At 39.4% G+C, this 21,948-nt stretch overlaps 1 protein-coding gene across 2 annotated transcripts in view; it reads left to right on the forward strand.

Annotated features, from left to right (window-relative positions):
- Positions 1-287: 287 nt before the first annotated feature.
- ENTPD7 (ectonucleoside triphosphate diphosphohydrolase 7) overlaps positions 288-21,948 on the forward strand; it is a 40,646-nt gene continuing 18,985 nt past the window's right edge. Inside the window, exons 1-6 of one of the 2 annotated variants that reach the window (XM_047702068.1) lie at positions 288-557; positions 819-921; positions 2,076-2,258; positions 13,944-14,149; positions 14,409-14,559; positions 18,568-18,671. In XM_047702068.1, coding sequence (XP_047558024.1) covers positions 914-921; positions 2,076-2,258; positions 13,944-14,149; positions 14,409-14,559; positions 18,568-18,671 — 652 coding nt within the window. In that variant the 5' untranslated portion in view covers positions 288-557; positions 819-913. Of the gene's footprint in view, positions 558-818; positions 922-2,075; positions 2,259-9,418; positions 9,693-13,943; positions 14,150-14,408; positions 14,560-18,567; positions 18,672-21,948 lie in introns of those variants that run through there. The other variant, XM_047702069.1, reaches the window with a different exon arrangement.

Raw genomic sequence — 21,948 nt, forward strand, 5'->3', positions numbered from 1 at the left:
GAAGGTTTGATTCTGGCGATCACGGTTGCTGGACAAAATACCTCTGATAGGTTGTGGACAAGGGATGCATTTCTCTCGCGGGCTCTGCAAGACTCACCGGCCGGCGCCGCTCAGTCCTGGAAGCGGTGGCGCAGCACGAAGCCGGCAGAGAAATCGCGCCGCCAGGAGGGCAGCGGGCGCAGGGCACCCCTGCACCGCTTCGCCGGGCTCACCGGAGCGCCTACCGGGCCCGTCAGGGCGGAGCTACGGCACGACGCCTTTCCGGATTGGACGCGCGCTAAATCCCGGGGCGGGCATTAGAAGCCGAACGCTCTTGGGGACTGGCCACTCTGGCGAACGGACGTGCGGCCGGCGCAGCTAGTTCGCCGGCGGCCCCGGCTGGGTGGAGGCTGGGACCTTCTCCGCGGGTCTGCCGTCAGTCATTGGTTCCCTGCGGTTTCCTTGGGGACGTGGCGCCGCCGCTCGCCCAGGCCTCTTTCCGGCTGGGCGAAGGCCGCGGGGAAGCGCTCTGGACCGGACGGAACGTTGCCGAGGGAGCCTGCGGGCCCGCTCGACCTGTGAGCGCGAGCTGGGGAGGGCCGCGGGGCTGGGAGAGGCGGGGAGGGCGAGGAGGGGAAGTGGGCACCCCCACCTCGCCTCCTGGGAAGCGCCGCTGCCTCGAGAACGCCCGGCTCCTGGGGAGTCGGCTTAGCGTCAGCTGGGCCCCGGGAAAAAGAGCGGACGCATATGGGGTGGGTGGGCGCCTTGGCCTTCCTTCGGAGGTCTAGTCCTGTGGGCACTGCTGGAGGTAAGCCTGAAACCCCACGAACTCTTAACAGGCTGCAGACTTAGGAGATGCCTGAGACAAGGAGACCGATTTCTCAGGGCAAAAAGAAAAGGAGGTGACAGGCACTGAGACCACTGAAGGGATCCCATGGCTAGGTAAGGCTGCACATTTTCTCCTCAGCTTGGGGCTCAGTTGGGGGTGGCAGGTAGGTGGAGGGGCCCTGGGATGTTTTTACAAGTGAGGTTTTCCCTAGTGCTGCATCTGGACTTGGCTGCTTGGTCGGATGGATGCAAAGAAGATCAAAGTGATTTTTTTTTTTTTTTTTTTGAAGGCAGACACAACTGTAGTTTCTGGCTCATAACCCCAGGGTGATGGAGTGAGTGCTTGCTGACATGTGAAAAGTGCTAAAATGTAATGTTCTTTCAGATTTCCATTTGAGTGAGGCTACATGCTTTCTGAGGAGGTTAAACAATGTTTTTTGTTTTTTGTTTTTTTAATGAACTTTGAAAATAGGCTGAGATCCTTTTGAACAATATGGAAAGTGAACCTCATATCATAGTTGAGTATGTGTATCCATACATTGTGATGCTCTGAAACTTTCAGAAAAGATTAATGTGGATCAAAATACCAGATGGAACAATTGTCAAATAGAGTAAGTGGGGAGAGATGCAGAACAGTAGTAAGTACAGTGTAAAATCAGAGGAATTGAGATTCACACATGTACATTGTCATACATGATACACATTTATGCTTGTGTAAACATGGAGTATCTCTGGAAAAATATATAGAAAACGGTACCAGTGGTTGCCTTTGAGTGGGAAATGATTGGTTAAGGCCAAAGGTTCATCTTCCACTATCTGTCCTTTCAAACTTGTGTTTTTTTTCTTACCATATGTGTATTTTATTTATTAAAATATTTTTTAAAAAATTAGTTGGAAAAATATTCTGACTGTCCGTTTTTTTGGACATCATTCTTGATGGGAATGCTGTAGTTGCTTTCACTCCACAGTGTTAAAGATTGACCAGGGAGACTGGTGATCTTTCCATAAACATGAGAGTAATTTTTTGAATTACACCCCAAAGAGCAGACATTGGGAAAGGAGCAGATAAGGCTTTTCTGATTTATAGAAGCACTATGAACTATGTACGTTCTTTTCTAAAGTTTGAGACTAAGAGAACATTGATAGACTTCTGGTGGCATAAATTTTTGCCTTTATTAAGAAGGGCTTTAGTCCAGTTTAAAAAACATTTTTGAGCACTCAACCGTAGAGACTTTCCTTACTTACTAATAATGTTTGTCTCATTTCAGGATCAGTTTTTCCTACCTCTGCCCAGCCTCCTGGTACTTTACTGTGCCCACAGTGAGTCCATTTCCACGTCAGCGGGTGGCATTCCTAGGACTCTTCTTCATATCCTGTCTCCTTTTACTTATGTTAATCATGGACTTTCGACATTGGGGTGCTTCATTACCACGAGATAGGCAATATGAAAGGTGAGTCAGCTTTAGATCTCTTTGATCAGACCTGGCATTGAAGTCATAAATATTTTGTCATTTAACTACTACTACCTTTGACCCTTTTGGGGAATACTGCACTTTTATTAGTAAAATTGCATGCCACTTATTACATAAAGATCTTAAGTCCCGTTTTGGCAATGTTCATTTTTGATTCAGGAATGCTGATGGTACGTTTTAATCACGAAAGTCATCTTTCTATATTCTTGTTTTGGTGGGCTAACTTATTGGATGCATAAATGATTAGGATTGTTATGTATTCTTGATGAACGAACCCTTTTATCATTATTAAATGACTTTTAAAAAAATCCTTGATTATATTTTTTGCTCTGAAATCTTGTCTGGTATTAATATAATTACTCCAGCTTTCTTTTAATTAGTGTTATCATTATAGATGTTTTCCCATCTTTTTTGTTTTAGCCTTTATGTCATTATATTTTATTTCTACCCAGTTTTTTTATAAGTAACTGCTTTTTATTCAGTCTGACAATGTCTGCCTTTTATTTGAAGTGTTTAGGTCATTTGCATTTTATGTGATTATTGATTATGCTTAGGCTTAAATCTGTCTTGCTATTTGTTTTCTGCTTGTCACATCTGTTCTTTGTTTGATTTTCCTCCCTTTTGAATTGAGTACATTTTTAATATTCCATTTTATCTCTTTTGTTGGCTGAGTAGATATAACTGGGTTTTTTAATTTTTCAAAATTTTTTTTTAGTGGTTGCTTTAGGGCTTAGGACTTATAGTATATATTTTTAACTTATCATAGACTACCTTCAAGTAATATAATTCCTTTTACCGCATACCTCTTTATCTCTTCCCCTGGGCCTTTGTGCTATTGTTACACATTTTTTTCTACATATGTTATAAACACCATATATTGTTATTATTTTTGCTTTAAATATTTAATTGTCTTTTAAAGAGATTTCAGAAATAAAAAAACAGCTGGTATATTTCTCATTTCCGGGCCTTTTCATTCCTTTGTACTATAGTTCATATTTCCATCTGGTATTTGTTCGTTTTGCCTAAAGGACTTCCTTTAACATTTCTGGTAGTGTGAGTTTGTAATTGGAGAGTTCTTTCAACTTTTATGACCAAAAAGTCATTTAGCTTTCCTTTGAAAATATTTGTGGGGTATGGAGTTCTAGATTGATCTTTTTTTTTTTCTTTCATTACTTTAGAAATGATTCTTCACAGGGCACCTGGGTGGCTCAGTTGGTTAAGCAACTTCTTTCGGCTCAGATCATGATCTGAGGGTCCTGGGATGGAGCCCCGTGGCTCACCAGGGAGCCTGCTTCTCCCTCTCCCTCTGCCTGCTACTCTGCCTGCTTGTGCTCGCTCTCTCTCTGTCCAATAAATAAATAAAATGAAAAAGAAAAAAAGAAATGATGCTTCACTGTCTTCTGCATTGCATTCTTTCTGAGGAGAAGTCTGCTGTAATTCTTAAATCTTGTTCTCTGTACATCACGTGTCTTTCCTCTAGCTTTTTACATTTATCACTGGTTTTGAGCAATTTGATTATGATGTGCCTTGGTGTAGTTTTCTTTATGATCCTTATACTTGTGATTTGTTGATTCTTGCATCTATGGATTTATACTTTTTAATCAAATTCAGAAAAATTTTGACCATTATTTCTTCAAATATTTTTTCCCGACCTCCTCCACTTCTCCTTTGGTATCTTCAGTCACATACATATTGAACCGTGTGAAGTTTTCTCACAACCCACTCATTTTTTTTTCCAGTCTTTTTTCTCTCTGTATTTCTTTCTGGATATTTTATATTGCTGTGTCTTCCAGTTCACTAGTATTTTCTTTTATAAAGTCTAATCTACTGTTAGTTCCATCCAGTGAGTGCTAAATACCTTTTTTCTTTTTGGAAAATACATCTGAATTATTTGATATAGTTTTAATGCCTTACCAGTTACATAGAAGATCTGTATCTTTTATAACAATGATTTGTTTTGCTCTTGTTTTTGTTAGTTTCTGATTAGGCTACAAAGTGAAATGATGATGTGTTGTGTTCATCATCAATATGACTTTCTCTTTGTTGTTTCTCAGTATCAGGAGACTTTGGGTTGCAAGTGACAGCCAAACTGACTTAAATAAAAAGAAAGCTTATTGGCTCACACAACTAGAAGTCCAGGAGCAAAGGGACCATCAGTGCAACATTGACTGTCAGGTTGAGAATCTCTGTCTCCGTTTTCCACAGTGTCAACTTGTTGAATGGTTGTAAGATCGCAGCTAGTAGCCACTAGGGCTACATACATTCACACTCATGTCCTACAGGAGGGAAACAGGTCTTCAGTGCCCTTGTGTAAGAATGAGGAGAGCTCTTCCTGGAAACCTCCATCAGCCCTTTTTTTCAGTCTTTTCTGGTCAGAATTGGGACATGTGACCACTCCCCTTAATATTTCTGGGTTGTTCTGTCCCCATAATTTCTCATTTCCACTTCACTTTGGTCATTCATCCATTCGTTCATTCAGCAAGCATTTATTGAGCAACCACTGTGTGCTGGGTGATGACAGGTACCAGGACACGGAGACTTTGGTACCTTTTTTCAAGAAGTTTATGTTTCCAACCTTTCCTCCCTCAACAGCACTATTCATTTGTATTTTTCATTCTGTCTTTCTGAAGAAGGAATATTTGTTTAGAGGACTATAGTTGTCAATAATCAGCCTGAAGCGGTCTGTTAGCTTCAAAGAACTAAATCCATAGTTTGAGTGTTTTTTAATGCTTATTGAGATTTTCTTGACACACCCAAGGACAGTTTTCCACTGGAAGACAGCGTGGTCTAATTATGGAATTCTATGTGGGTTAATACAGCTAGGGTAAAGACTGTTAGGGAATGAGTGGTGAGCTGTGTGGCTGGAGAGGTAAATCATGTCGAACCTGTTAAGTCGTTTGAGGGGGTTTAGACATTATTTTCAGGGCAGAGGGAAGGCTTTGAAAGGCTTCAAAGAGTAATATGATTGGAATTTCTTTTTAAAGAAAGCTCACTTTCGTGGCATTGTGGCGAATGGATTGGAAGGGAATAAACATGAAAGGAGGGAGATGAACTGGAATACTCCAGTAGAGATGACGGTCGCCTGAACTTGGGTGGAAGCAGCGATAATGGAGAGAAAGAAGTAAATGAATTTGAGGGATATGTGGGAGGTAGAGTGATCTGATATTCTTGTCTACCTCTCTACCCCAAGTGGCAAGATCTGATAAATACTGAAGTTGAATTAATTGCAACAAGTTAGCTGCAGAGCTAAGGGACACACTGTGCCTGTGTGGTTATCTTACCAAAGTCCTGACTCCTGTAATGCTCTAGTTGAGCAGCCAGCAGCCATTTAGCCTAGAGCTCCTGTTCTTTATTGAAAGGTTATGTGCATATTGCCACAAATTACTGTGTATCATTACATTTCACTCATGGCAGCCCCTGTGAGTCATTTTGGAAGCAAATATTCATTGAGAGTTTGCTGTGTGCTTGCTGCTGTTGTAGATGTTAAGGTACAAAGATGAATAAAACATGGCTCCTGAACTCATGGAGTTCATAATCTAGTTAGGGAGGCAGATGTGAAGGAAGAATTATTTCCCAATGAGATAATAGTTTATATATATATATATATATATATCTATATCTGTGTAGAATCAGGAACTGTACACAGTCAAGAATCAGAAACAAAGAATCAGAAATTAATCAGCAGAGGCTTATGAGTAACTGAAGTCGATATCCTTAAACTCACGCACTTTACTGATAAGATAGTCTTTCCCATAGACCCTGTTTGCTTTTATTTTACACACTGTGTTAATTAGCTTGGATTTGTCTTGTCTCAGGACATAGCACATAAACAGCAAACTAGATTGTCGTAGTAGGAAGGGTATGCTGACCATTAAATGTGGGCACACTGATGACAATTGTCAATAAATAATATGCTGGCATCTTGACAGTGAGGCAGGAGAGAGTCTTTTATTTGAAATAATCTTGATTTTTCTGTTCTCTAATTCCATTTTCTGCCGTATAGATACACACTGAAGATAATGGGCAGCATTATCTGCATTTAAAATATTCCTTCCAGAATTTTTTTCTTCCTGGTTACTGCTGTTGCTTAAACATTGGTGAGCACTAGCTGATGATAAGATGATTAAGCAAATGATTAGGAATTGATGGAAATACTTCAATTCAACAGCTTATTAAAAAATCAGACAAGTGGTTATTGAGATTTTTATATTATATACTTATAATATAGTCATATTTTTTCCAACTTAAATTGTTCCACTTCTCATGATGAAATTATATCAATAGTTTGTATTGAAAAAAATTATTTGAATTTTTTATAGCCATTGGTGGAACTTAGCATATTTCTTCTAAGGCAATGTGACCCAGGATTTTAGAAGCCTGCATGAGGGTTTTCCTTCTGTAGTTTCAAAACTGAAGAGTTTTTGTATTTGTTTGTTTGTTTATTATGAACATGTACCCATATTGCTTCAGGAAGGAGAAATCAGGAGGTTTTCATCAGAACTAGAATTTCAGAAAAGATAAATTTAGACAGTGATGGGGGTATCAGTAAGGCTAGAATCCAGAGCTGTTTTTAACAGACTTTATTTTTTAGAGCAGTTTTATGTTTACAGCTAAGTTTATCAGAAGTACAGAGGTTTCCCAGGTACCCTCTACCCCAACATGCATAGCAAAGGGATTTTTTTTTTAAAGATTTTATTTATTTGACAGACAGAGATCACAGGTACACAGGCAGGCAGAGAGAGAGAGAGAGAGAGAGAGAAGAGGAAGCAGGCTCCCCGCTGAGCAGAGAGCCCGATGTGGGCCTTGATCCCAGGACCCTGAGATCATGACCTGAGCCAAAGGCAGAGCCTTTAACCCACTGAGCCACCCAGGAACCCTAGCAAAGTGATTTTTAAGAGTAATTTTTCTTAGATATGTGTTTTAATCAACTCTTTGTCTGGCATGTGCTCTATAAGTAGTGCTCTGACAACTTCATCAGACTTAGTACACATATTTTACTGCTTATTTATTCATTCATCTTTTCACTTATTCAGCAAATACTATTGTCTATACTGTGGCATCCAATAGGGTACCCACTTGGCATAGTGGCTATTTAAGTTTAAATTAATTAAAATAAAATAAAATAAATTCAGTTCCTCACTTGCTCTAGCTACATTTCAGCAGCTCACTGGCCACATGTGGCTAGTGGCTATCCTCTTGGACAGATGGGGACTGTTTCAATCACAGCAGAGAGTTCTGTTGGAAAATTTTAGCCCTAGGTAAATTGTTAATAATTTTTAGAAATAAGGGGCACTTTTAGCATGTATACATATATAGAGTACAAGACACATGATAAACTGCCCTTACTTGAATGTTCTGTATATTCAATGAATTTCTTCTAAACCTTAATGTTTAGTATTATTCACTTTTTTGTAGCCTCACTACTGTTCATTAGAGAGGAAATTTTTGTCTGGTTTATTGTTCTGAACAATGTCTTCGGTACCTGTTAAAAGGTGGTGCCAGGGCTCCTGGGTGTCTCAGTCAGTTAAGCATCCAGCTCTTGATTTTGGCTCAGGTATTATCTCAGGGTCATGAGATGGAGCCCTGCATCAGGCTCTGCACTAGGCGTGAAGCCTGCTTACGATTCTCTTCCTCTCCTGCTGCTCCTCCTCCTAGAAGAAGGGAGGTGCCTTCATGTTCCTTTGTCATCTAGGTATAACTGTGAATGATGGTTCTGCGTTGGCAGTGGACTCAGTACTGGCCTTCCTTAGGAATTTCAATTCTGTTTAAAGCAAGTTGAAAAGAAACATTACTTTTGGTTAGGATAAAATGATAAACTTTGAGATATGCAGATGTAGTTAAGGCTTCTTATGTATAATAGAAAAATTCAGAGATTTTTCCTAGTGAAATTGAAGGCATTTCCCTGCATTCTTTGGCATTTATTCATTTATTCACTTACTTGTTCTTTAATGGTCTTTATAGTGTTTATAAGCAGAGCTTTAAATTATAAATGCTCCTGACTGCTCTGATTAATCTTGTTAGGAGATCAGCAATAACCTTTAAGATGCTTTCCTGCGCATTTATTACTATCATCAGTCATGCACAGCTACTTTCCGTATAATGGCATTATATTTGGTTCTGAGCCTTGAATGGAGTTGAAAGAGTATGATGACATTCAGCAAAAAGCTGGTAGCTCCATACTGATGGGGGTTGCTTTGATGGACTTTTGGCATGTTTCTGAGTTCTGTTTGAACTCTAGAAGTGGTATAATTAGTGTTGGTTGTAAGCTAGGTAATGGTTTGGTCAGTTACCACCCCAATGCTGTTAATGTTTTCAGGGTAATGGCAGTGAAAGCCACTGTCTTCCAGTTTTACCTTGGGTGATGTATATGTGAGTAATTCCCTTTTCATTGACCGAGCAGTGATTAGAGGGAAATCAGGTTTCTCAACTAGAAACAGTATGTGTATGTGTGTAGGAGGGTTAAATATGTGGGATAATGAATCAGATCTGTCCTGGGAAAGCAGATATGAGGGATTCCAGAGCTTTTGGAACTTTTCTCATGGACTTTACGTCCTCTTTAGGGATTAATTTAGTGTAATGTCAGCAAAGCAGGAGAGTCCAGCAATGCAAGTAATTGACCCTGATGGCTAAGGCCAGGACTGAAAATCACAAATGAAAACATCCAGGAAAGGACCATTGATCCATTCATGTCAGGAGCTTGGACAGAGGAAGACCCCCAGGTGTTTGAAAACTGTAAGAAGCCTGGTTAGATCATTAGACATCCAAGTTTCAGGAAGAGGCGATGCTATTACTTCCCAAAGGGGAAAATTGTTCTTCAGTAACTCATTTGTATGCATGATGAGAAAGATGGAGGCTTCCTGGTGACTGCAGCCATTAAGCAAAGACTCAAGTGGGAAGTGTAACATAAATGCTGTCTGGTCCTAGCTTTCACCCTTGTGTTCAAAGGTCAGCTGACATTTGTGACTAATGCACACAGGGAAACTTCTAAGAGATGAGAAAGCAAAGTTGACTTGGACCCAACTTAGAGTTGCTTATCTTGACAGGAACCCAGGAGCGTGACAGGATGCTTTAAAAACCCATTGAAATTTTCTGAGGAGACCAATTGATTTTGAATATGTATAGCTAGACAGCTAACAAAGACATAGAGGAGTTAACAAATGCACAGCTCTATATTGTGAGCTCTGGACCAAACCAGCCAGTGTTGGTTGGTACATGTCAGAGAAACGTGAAGAATACCATGACAGTTTGGAGATACTGCGGGTTAAGGTTTTTGTGCTTGAGAAATGCAAAGGTGAAACAAAGAAATACGAAAGAAGTCTTAGGGGCTCATACTGGAATATAAACAAACTGCTTAAAGGGAATAATGACACTCCACATTTTAAAACAGAAGAAGGAGGCCTTTTCCAAATCATTGTGAGTATTACAAGAGTCAGCATTGTTGAGTGGAGGCTTCTTAAGAACTGGGAAGCCATGTCAAAGAAGGAAAGGGGGAAAGATAGGTAGAGAAGCAGGTGGATGTTCCAGAGAAAAAGAAGGTTAGGGCAGCGGTTGTCAAAGTGTTTACTGACCCTTGGGAGTTCCTGAGACCCTTTCATGGTGTCTGTGAGTTCAAAATTCGGCCAAAACTGTTTTTGTAATACCTACTAAGATGTTATTTTCTCTTTTTTTAATTGCTAAGAAACACATAACATAAAATTACCATCTCAACCACTTTTAATATACAGTTCAGTAGTGTTAACTATATTCACATTGTCATTCAACCAAACTCCAGAACTTGTTCATCTTGCAATTCTGAATTCTCTGCCCATTGAACGACATCTCCCCTTTTTTCCCTCCCCACGCCAACTCCTGGTAGCCACTATTCTGTTTTCTGTTTTGATGAATATGGCTGCTTTACTCTTATATAAGTGGAACCATTAGGTATTTGTCTTTTGTGACTGGCTTGTTTTATGTAGCACGATAACCTCAAGATTCACCCATATCGTAGCATAAGACGAAGTTTCCTTCTCTTTTAAGGCTGAATAATATTCCATTTTATGTATACACCACATTTTGTTTATTCATCTGTCCGTGGATATTTATGTTGTTTCTATCTCTTGGCTACTGTGGTGTTTTTTTTGCCCTTTTCACTGAGTTGACATTTATACTAATGATGCAAAGCAACAGGTAGGTAAAACTGCAGGTGCCTTAGCACAAATCAAGATGGAGGCACCAAATTATGCTATTAATTATTGTAATCATCATTGTCACATAATTGTAATGGGGAAAAAATTCCAGTTCCATTTAAGAATGTCTTTTTCATATTCTGTGTGACAGAATTGGAAGTACGTATTAAGCACTTCTGATACACACTGGAGTTTTCTTGAGGAAAAGCCCTTAGGCAGTTGTTTGGGTTATGAACTGCTTTTATCATGGAATATTATTTTTACTTGAAAGAATGACTACCAGAAAAGCTATGGTTTTCAGACTTGGATATTTCATAGATTATTTTTTTGAAAACAAATGAAGTAAAAGCCTGTCACTTTAAGGAAAACAACTGTCAGTGTTTATTGCCAATGATAAAATTTGAGCTTTCAGCTGAAAATTAGCAGTTTGGAAAATTGGTGTCTGCAACTATGTGTTTGCTAGCTTCTCAATACTTAAATGCCTTTTTTTGGATAACATGGGTAGTGATACTAATGAATGAGTGTGTGGGTTTTGTTTTTTTTAATACTGTAGAATGAAATGTGTCAATGTTGGGAAGATTTGCATCCTCAGTGAACCAGTATTTTTGAGTATAGGATGTTACAAAATTATGCAGGGATAAAAGTCATTCAAAGTGTAAGATAGACCGATGGTTAACTTTATAGAGTATGAAACGTTCTTCGATAGGGTTTTAGATTTCACGTTGCAACTAGCCTTTAAGAAACTTCACTTCTTGAGTTTTAGTGTAGTATTAAAGAAGACTATGCCCAGTGATCTAAATGGTCTCTTAAAGTATTCCCTTTTCCAATAACATGTCTCCACGAAGCTGGACTTTTTGAAATACTTCAGCCAAAACAACATATTGTAACAGATGGAATACAGAGGCAAATAATGAGAATCTAGCTGTCTTCTATTAATCTACACACTAAAGAGATGCGCCAGACCATAAGACAGTGCCACTCTCCTGGGTTTTGATTTAAAAAATAGTTATTTTTATAAAATATATTAATATGTAATGAGTTTATTGTTATATCTAAATTAATAAATTCTAAAAATGTTTCTGTTTTATTTTGTAACATGATAAATATAAATAGATGGATCCCACATAAACAAAAACTCTTTTGGATCCAATAATTTTTAGTAAAGGGTCTTGAGCCCCAAACATTTGAGAACCAATGAACTGGAGAAAAGTTATTCATTAAGCAGGAGGGAATGGGATTCAGAATCTAGTGAGAAAAGTAGAGGGGAAGATTTTCAGAGGGGGAAAGCAGAGAAGGATCTGTGAAGCATATGAAGTAGAAAGATGGCTAAAATGAGAAATGAAAAGTCACTATGGGCGAGAGATTGCTTATCTTGCATATGGCGTGCTGTGAGATCAGTATTTGTACAAGTTCTGTAACTTGAACCCAGATATCTTCCCACCTTTCATGTGATAGCAATGAGCTGTCGTGAGTTGATTTGTGGATTATAAGCCCAGTTCAGCCCAGTCATTTGATCAGAGTGGGTAAGTATGTGGTTTTGGGGACTGTAAATTGACTAGACTGTAACAGTTTTTACCACCTGCTACATTTCCCATAACTCACTGTGACGTTGGATTCAGAAAAAAGTTCTGCCTGACTGTATCTATGTAATAATTTGCAGCATTATATTGGAGCCCAAATACATGTTCTTCCTTTATTTTGTATTGTACCTTAGGAAAGGTACTTAGCTCCCTTTTTTTCTTTCCACAGTTTCTACATGGTCATCTATTCATCGAGTTTGCTTTTCTGTCCAAAGTAGGGAATTCTGTGGTCTTCATAGCAATGTGAAATCACCAGTAAACATGGACTAGAATGTCCTCAGGGGTGGGACATGTGGCTTATTGCCTAATCAGAGGTAGATTTCCTGCAGAGCTATTGATACCTATACTTCAAGGCCCCAGGCATGTGTGGACTCCTTTTGCATTTGTAATGTTGAATCTTTCTTTAAAAAGAACACCTCTCCATTGGCACTGGCTTCAGGCTTCAAAAAACCTAGTTCTGAGGGCTTCTGTGTAAGGGTCTAGAGGATCTAGGAATTAGCTCTAAATATAGTGTTGGGTGACTAGGGCAGATAGAAGGAAGGTTGTTCAGCTGTGATACTTGAAAAAATTCACAGCACTGCTTTCAGAGCATTTATTCAGCTATTATCTCAACGTATAGTAATACTTAATCACATTTAAAGGAATTTTGAAGACATTTGAATCTGTCTGCCATGTAGTATATATTCGTAGCACTGAGAAACAGCTCTTTTTCCATATAATAAGCTAAGAGCCGTTCTTCCTGAGCTCCCCTTCAAGTGAAGCTTTTGAAGAGGAGTTGATAATATTTGTACTTTTCAGACCCTCACATTCTGAGTGAACTTTAATGTTTATTAAAGACTCAGAGTTCAGAAGCATTTTTACCAACCCTTAGACTTCTTTCCTTCTGGACTTTCCTGCCCTTTTCTCCCGAGACTCTTCTATTATTTGCCCTCCCAATACTCATCACATAACAACAAGAGCAGCGGCAGCACAGCGGTGAGCTAACCACTCAGCACTCTCATACTCTTATTTTACAGATGAGAAAACAGTCTGAGAGAAGTTAAGTAACTTGCTGAAGGTCACACAGCATAGAAAGTGCTAGAGCTGAGATTCAAACCTTGGTGTTCTGATGGTAACATCTTCACTTGTTTCATATTTCTGCTGTCAGCCAAATAAATATCCTGTAATAAGAATCTGAAAAAAATCCCACCACAAAGTACTGCTGTCCTTGGGCCTAGAAGCTTTTTGGTGTTTTTTTTTTTTTTTGAAGCAGTATAATGTTTTATTTTTTAAACTGGGTGTTGGGCACAGAGGCATTGTCTTATTGTTATTATACATACTTTATAAACATTTTTTCTATGACTAAAAAATAGTTTAAAAGATTGTAGAGAAGAATATAGTATTTTAAAATACATTTTTCGTTAATGCAAATCTAGCACTAAAAAATACAAAGCAAAAAGCCCCATAACTTTTTACCACCTAGAAACACGTATTAAGTGATAATCATTCCAAAGTATTCTTTAGATACAGAAAAGATGAAGAGAAATTATTAGGATTCATTTAGTTAATCAATGTGTGTAACAAACTGCCCCGAATCTTAGTGGCTTATAACAACAAAAACCGTAATTTACTCAGGCCTAGAAGCTCTTTAAAGTTGGTAAAAGATTTGGTACTTCAGCCAGTTTCAGAACTGCCTCCAGACATGGAGGAGTCTTTTAGTTCTCTGATTCCAGTGGCCTCTAGGCGAGTGAACCAGCTGTTGCCTCATACATATCCATCAGTAACTATGGTCAGTGTTGTTTCATTCCTTGAGACGTGTGGTTCCATGTGGTTGGCACATATAAACAGTTAATGAAGACTAATGAACAAATGAATTAAAGTAGTGGTGCCTTTCGTGCACCTGGATGCTTGATACCAATTTCTCTTTCTGCCTGGCATAGGTATTTGGCACGAGTTGGGGAGCTTGAAGCGACTGACACTGCAGACCCAACTCTGAATTACGGACTCGTTGTGGACTGTGGCAGCAGTGGCTCCCGGATTTTTGTTTATTTCTGGCCAAGACATAATGGCAACCCCCATGATTTGCTGGACATCAAACAGATGAGAGACCGCAACAGCCAGCCGGTCGTTAAAAAAATCAAGCCAGGTACTAATTGGAATATATTTCGTTGTCAGTCTCTTTTTATCTGCTGCAGGCATGAGAGAGGAAGGAAGAGGCAGAAGGAAAGAGGCAGAAAAAAACCTTTTTTTCCCTTGAGATTCTGGATAATGGAAGGGATATCTCATTCGTTGCTGCTCCATCCTCACAAATAATTACGTGTTTAGGACCTTAAGCAGAACTTCATGGCATATCAGTCTTCTGAGTCAACGTGATCTGCTTTTTAAAATATTTTGTCTTACTTAAGGAATCTCTGCAATGGCAGACACCCCAGAACATGCCAGTGATTACCTTCGTCCTCTGCTGAGCTTTGCCGCTGCGCACGTGCCTGTGAAGAAGCACAAGGAGACACCCCTCTACATCCTCTGCACTGCAGGCATGCGACTTCTCCCCGAGAGGTGAGGGCTGGGGTCTGGACACAGGAAAATGGCTGGTACAAGAGTTGCAAGACTGATTCTATTTTTTTTTTTTTTTTTGAAGATTTTATTTATTTATTTGACAGAGAGAAAGAGATGGCGAGAGAAGGAACACAAGCAGGGGTAGTGCGAGAGGGATAAGCAGGCTCCCCGCTGAGCAGAGAGCCCAATGCGGGGCTCAATCCTAGGACCCTGGGATCATGACCTGAGCCGAAGGCAGCTGCTTAACGGCTGAGCCACCCAGGCGCCCCACAAGACTGATTTCTACACATTGTTCTCTGTAGCTCCCTGGTCTGAAGGTGGGCTGGGGATATATCACACAGAGCTGGCAGGTGGCAGGCAGTAAAAGGCTCCTTGCTCAAAATAGAGCAGAGCCACCTCCGCACATCATTATTTCACAATCTGTTGTTCAGAGCTTCGTGTCACTTGCTTCTTTGGGATCAATATCTATCTAAGATGGCTGTAATGATTATTAGTTTTGATTGAGAAGCAATGGTGATGGTGGTAACTTGGGATCACTAGATGGGGAACATAGTTAGAGAAGGGCTGTAGGAGGTTCATCTGAGTGACTGGGTACCTGGAGGCCAGTAGGAGAGGCTCTGGTAGGAATGCTGCTCTGTCTGCAACTGCCTGGCTCCCTGGTGATAGTTGGTGCTGCTTGCAAAGCTCAGTCTCCATTGCTTTAGACTAGCTTTTTCCATCCCAACCAGTCCAGTGTCTACTTGGCTTTGGTAGTTTAGCCCAGGATCTTGCCACCTGATCCCTCTTCCTTCTCTGGCTATACTTAGGTGACACCCCTTCTTGTTTGTGATTTCTCCCCTTCGACACCTCTCTGACCCCTGCAGACTTATGGTCATGGGGTGGGAGTGACCTTCCTTAACCTTAGAATTTGTCCTCTTGGAATGCTCTAAGTCTCACAGGCATCAGGTATTTTTAAATTAGCTTAAATATTTTATTCTTGGTAAATAACAGTAACCTTTTCGAGGAAGTTTTGTTCTGTATGCTTGGCCAGCAACAACAAAAACCTCAGCCATGAATGTAGGGCTTCATACGGCTTATGCCAGATGAGCGAGAAAACACATGTCCACAGTTGTTGCAGTGGACTTCGTTTAGACACGAGGTTACTGGTTTACTGTCTGGTCTACAGTTGAGGAGGAGATTATATAGCCATTTGTGGAAATGAGAGCTCTTCTAGCCCCTTATTTTTTCATTTATCTTGACTTTTAAGAAATTTTTGTCTTGTTTTTATTTTTAAAACCAAATTTTAAAATATTATAGCTGCATTAAAGAAATCTTAAAAATAAAACAAACCCCAAACACTTACATTCCTGCTGCCCTTTCAAAAGTGTTTCATTTTGTCACATTGCCTTCTCTCTGTACATCTATATGTAGTTTCTACAAGGTCATAACCATACTGTACATGCAATTTAGGATTTTTCGTTTTGACGTAAGTAATATTCACATAGTTCAAAATTTAGAAATCCTGGGAAGAGTAGAGGTGACACAGGGATGCCACATCACAGGTCTGTGAGTGGTCTACAGTCAACAGAGGGGAGCAAGGGGGAGGATGGCCAGAGAAAAAGATGACTCAGAAGTCAGAAAGGCAGAGCCAACCAGGAGGATGATGGTTTAGCCATGTTTTGGGGGTCTGAAGCAAAGAGGATTGTCTCATTGTTTGACACCGCTCAGCACTGACTCTGTAAAAGAAGTTTCCATCTGGGGAAAACCCACTATGTAGCTCCATTCCATTTGGCAAGATGTTCACTGCATGGAAGCTCTGAATATTAATATTTCTTTTATCTTAAGTATTTGTGAAGAGCTTGCATTTTAACTTGCCTTCTGATCACCTCATCTAATAATGCCTGGATATATCCTGGGCTTCTGAAATCATTGCTAGCAATTGAGGCAGCCATAGTTGTTGACATAAATGTAACCATCACTGCAAGAACCTGTTTTGTATATTTGATGCTTTGCTAATTTATTAGTGTTTGTGAGCAGTATTCAAAATGGGTTCAAATTACAGGGACTGTAATTTTGAAATGTATTAGCACTATGTTTTATTTCTTTGCCAAAGTCCTGAACTAACAACTTGTTTTACCTCGTTTTCATTTTGTAATGGAAATATCTTTAAAAAACTACAAATATAGCATAAGGTGATACTTACGGGGAAAGAAAACTTTTGTTATGGAAAATTTCAAACATTAAAAAAAAAACAAAACTGCATGATGAATCTGTATTTTCTTACCCACCCAGCTTAACAATTACCAATATTTTGCCACTGAAAGTTTTTCTTTAATAAACAATAATTGAATTTTAGAGAGTCCTGTGCAGTACATGAAGAATTTTTTTGTTTCATTGTTTAATATAAATTGGGGTCACATTATATGTATTGTTTAATAACTTATTAGAACTCAGAATATATTGGACAGCTTTTCACACCAGTACATACAGATCTATATCGACCTCATTTCTTTTAACATCTGTCTAGTATCACACCGTGTGGATATACCACAGGTTATTTAACCAATACCTAATGATGTGCGTTTAGGTTATTTTCACTTTTTCACTGCTACAAATAGTGCTGCAATGTTCTCTCCTTTTTGTATTCTTATCTGATGATTTCCTTGCAATACATTTTTTTTCAAAGATTTTATTTATTTGACAGACAGATCACAAGTAGGCAGAGAGGCAGGCAGAGAGAGAGGGGGAAGCAGGCTTCCTGCTGAGCAGAGAGCCCGATGCGGGGCTCCATCCCAGGACCCTGAGATCATGACCTGAGCCGAAGGCAGAGGCTTTAACCCACTGAGCCACCCAGGTGCCCCTGCAATACATTTCTAAAAGTGTAATAGCTGGTCCAGGGTTAAGCACATTAAAAATGTGGACACATAGGCTTGGATTGCTCTTGGAAACATCATACCAGGAATTTGTATTCCAGACAGCAGTGTATACTGGTGCCTCTTCTTCCAAATCCTTGCCAAAACCAACAAGCCTTCTTCTTTGGGTATTTTAGAAGCTTATCCAATAGGGAGGGCAAAATAGTCCCTCTTATTACACATGCAAAATTCTTATTGCAGGAATTTAATATGTATAACAATGAGCTTTTTTGTAAACTATATTTGACAGTATACTGGGAAATTATTACTTTAAATATATTCTTCACTTTTAAATGTTAACATTTTCCACTAAGTCATGCCAACAACTATCTGAGCCAATGGAATATTTTTGTAATGAGTAATTTAAAAAATCCAGGATAAAAAATCTTATTTTTAACCATATTCTCTAGATTCACATTATTAATTCTAGCTTTGTTTCTTTGCTCTCCTTTAATAACACGGATAACACAAAACATTAGAGGCAAAAACAACCTTAGATAATAAGACTCAAAACTTTGTCCCCAAATTGTTATAACCTTTGGATTTTGATCCTGATCTGGGTTTTTCAAATGATAAGATTTTTTATAAAGAAAGAAAAAAAAAAACCAACCCTTGAAATAGATAAAGGGAGATTAAAAAGTTCATTGTCAGCTTGTGTAAAGGATTATTAAAAACTTGTGGACCTAACAGTGCTCGTTGTATGGTGACTTGAGGTGTTGTTTCTGTATTATGTAAGAGCTGAGGATGAGATTGTATTCATCAGTCTAACAGCTTCCGTTCACAGTAGTTAGGGATCATGTAATTACGAAACCGTGCTTCCTGCCACTTATACGTATTCAGCCTGTGAGAGGCACAGAACCACGGTCTCATCTTTTAACGCTATACGAATCATAAATTATAAAAAGGGAAAGTATTACTAGTACCACATTACTCTTTAGGTAGGAGGACAAGTTTAAACCTCTGAAATCAAAGAAGGTACAAGAAAGATGTAGGGCTCAACTGATGGATGGCTGTATGAGCAGTGAGTTGTAACAAGTCTGAGTAGAAGCTCAAGTTGAAGCTAATTGTGAGAAGAGTGTTTAACGATTAACTTTTATATGTTTTTTCTTTCTTGCAGAAAGCAGCTAGCCATCTTGGCTGATCTAGTGAGAGATTTACCGCTGGAGTTTGACTTCCTCTTTTCTCAGTCTCAGGCAGAAGTGATCTCTGGGAAGCAGGAAGGTAATGGGCCTCAAGGGGCACCCTGGTTTGGCTCCCAGCCAACCATGGCATAGTCTTGCTGGTGGGGGTTTAGGATTACTTTATATATTTGATATTTACTTTCCTTCGATTGATTTTCTTGATTCTGCTGTATAGTTTTTTAGTTATTATTTGCGTATTCTGCATTAGTATCTGTTTTAGAATGCTGCTTTTAGAGGGGAGGTGGGTGATGGACATTAAGGAGGGCATGTGATGTAATGAGCACTGGGTGTTACATAAGACTGATGAATCACTGAACTCTGCCTCTGAAATGAATACTCTATATTTTAATTGATTGAATTTAAATTTTTTTACAATGGGAAAAAAAGAATCCTGCTTCTAGAAGTCCTGTGTTTATATTTGTTTTTAACTTTGTGCTAAGTACTATGTTTATAAAGGTATTAGATTTTCTTGGTGGTTAGACCCTTTAAGAATGATGTAGTGTCCTTCTATAAATCTGACTGCAGTCTTTAGTTTAAAATCTAATTTGTCTGATATGAGAATCACTACCCCAGCTTTCTTTTGAGGCCTATTGGCATGAAAGATGCTTCTCCATCCCTTCACTTTCAGTCTGGATGTATCTTTAGGTTCCACGTGTGTCTCTTGTAGACAGCATATGGATGGGTCCTGTCGTTTTATCCAGTCTGCAACCTTGTGCCATTTTATGGGAGCATTAGGCTGTTCACATTTAGAGTGATCATTGAAAGATACGTTTTTATTGATATCATGTTGCCTGTGAAGTCCTTGTTTCTATAGATTGTGAATTTCTGTTCTATGTCACTCTTGGGTTCTTTCTTCCTTTATAGAACCCCCCCCCTTAAGATTTCTTTTAGTGCCGGCTTGGTGATCACACACTCTTTTAAACCTTGCTGGTCTTGGAAGCTCTTTATCTTTCCATCCATTTTGAATGTCATCCTTGCTGGATAAAGTATTCTTGGCTGCATGTTCTTCTCATTTAGTGCCCCAAATATGTCTTGCTAGCCTTGTATGGTTGCCAGGTTTCTGTGGATAGGTCTGACGTTATTCTGATGGACCTTCCTCTGCACATAAGGAATCTTTTCCCCCTAGCTGCCCTTAGAAGTTCTTGTCTAAAAATATGATTCATGAGTTTCACAATCAAGCGTCTTGTGGTCTTTCTAGACTTGTTGATCTTGGTGGGTATCCTTTCTGCCTCCAGGACACAAACGCTTTTTGTATTCCCCAGATTGGGGAAATTCTTATCCAGAATTTGTTCAACTATATCTTCTAGTCTTCTCTCTCTCCACCCCCTCAGGGATCCCAATAATTCTGATGTTGGAACGTTTCATGGCGTCATTTATTTCCCTAATTCTGTTTCCATGGCTTCTAAGCTGTTTGTTCCAGGCCTCCTCTTGACCCTTTTTCTCTATCAGTTTGTCCTCTAGATCACTAATTCCCTCTTCTGCCTCGGTTACCCCTACCTGTTAGAGTATTTAGATTAGATTGGATCTCATTGATAGCATTTTTAACTTCTGCCAGGTCAGCTCTTACTTCCGCCCTAAGAGATTCTGTGATGTCACTAAATCTTGTAACACTGAAAAAATTAAATTTTTTTAAAAAAGAAGGTATTAGTATTTAGCGATGATTCCAAATGGATATTTTGCTAGCTAATTGTAGTTTTGAAAGCATACATACTTTTCTGAGTTCTACTGAGTTTGCCAAATTCAAATGTAAATCAAATTACTAGATTAAAGTATGGGGAAACTTTAATTTTAGGGGGTGATCAGGATGATCACTATTTTTCTTTTGTTATGGGCTCTCCCTTTATTGCATTTACTGTGCAGTACTGATAAGTCCCTAAAAGCTTGCCATTTGGGGGTGGAGTTGAATGGGTGTTCTCTTGTGGCCCAAATGTGGCCCGTATGACAAAATTATGTTTCCATTTCTTGAAAAAGACAAAATCTATGCATTCTAGTTATAGTTCACATAAGGGAAAAGATTTACCTTTTTCAATTTCAGTATTGCGTTTTTCAGCCCTAGAATTTTCATTTGGTTCTTTTGTATGTTTTATTTCTTTGCTGAAACTATCTTTCCATTCATGCTAGGACTGCTCTTACTTCTTGATTATATAGCTGCTTTGATATTTTTGTCTGATAATTCTGACATCTGTGTCTTCTTGCAGTTGGCATCCTTTCACTTATGAGTTGAGAATTTCCTGGTTCATTTTATGCCAAGTAATTTTATATTGTATCCTGGACATTTAAAATATTACATTATGAGATTCTGGGTCTTTTTTCAGTCATAAGGAGAATATTGATTGTTTTAGCAGGGAATTGACCTGGTTAGGTTCATGCCTCAAGTTCTGACCTACCTTTTGTTGGCTGTGATTCTGTTGATTCGTTTTTCAAAGCGTTGGCACTGCTATTTGAATTTGTCCCATTTTTGTGTCATCCAGTGGCCAATCTAGAATCTGGGCATAGCCCATACCAATGGGTTGTCTAGCCAGTAGTTCAGTTCTCAGAACCTTTGGTGTATTTATATTGTTTAGAGTGAGATCCATGCATGTGTAGCTTGACTGTGAGCCCAAGAGTTGATACACTACTTTATTCCCTACTCTTTGTGATTTCCCCTCCCTCTCCTCTTTCTGATTCCCTGGGGCTCACTTTCATGGTCCTCCGGTCAGAAAGCCAGGACTTTAACTTACCTGCTCTGCCGTTCATTTCCCATGATGTAGCCAGGGCTAAATGATACAGGACAGAGGGGGAAAAATAACCAATAGGGATTTTTGCCAACTCTTGAGGCTGTAGCTCCTCTAGTCAGAGAAAAGGATTCATGTTCTTCAGAGTTTTAGGTACCTGCCCAACTTCTGCCTCTACCCCTGCAGGATTGCCTGGGGAAGCAGAGAACAAAAAAAAAAGGGGTGGGGGGAACCTCAAAGGATTTTCCTCTATTCTTTCTGAGCTTTTAGAGTCCCTTTTAATGCTCCTTGAACCAGAAAGCAAGGTCTTGAAGTTCTTTCCTCCACACCTGTATGTCCTTTTGTGTTTCAAGCTGCTGTTGAGTCCAGGCCAGGCAATATCTGGGGAGGAGAAATGGGGAACTCACTTCCAGTTTGGTGGCACTTTAACTTCTGATCTCTGTTTCCGTGTGCCCATTAGCATTTCCTTTCAGAGGTCTCACAAATCTGCTCTATCCATTCCATCCAGAGTTTACACTTGTATTCAGTGGGGAGACAGGATGGAGTGTGCTTATTCCATCTTGCCCAGGACCAGAACTCCCAAGAGTCACATTTTTTACCAGT

Source organism: Lutra lutra, chromosome 14 (assembly GCF_902655055.1).
Source record: "Lutra lutra chromosome 14, mLutLut1.2, whole genome shotgun sequence".
Classification (NCBI taxonomy): domain Eukaryota; kingdom Metazoa; phylum Chordata; class Mammalia; order Carnivora; family Mustelidae; genus Lutra; species Lutra lutra.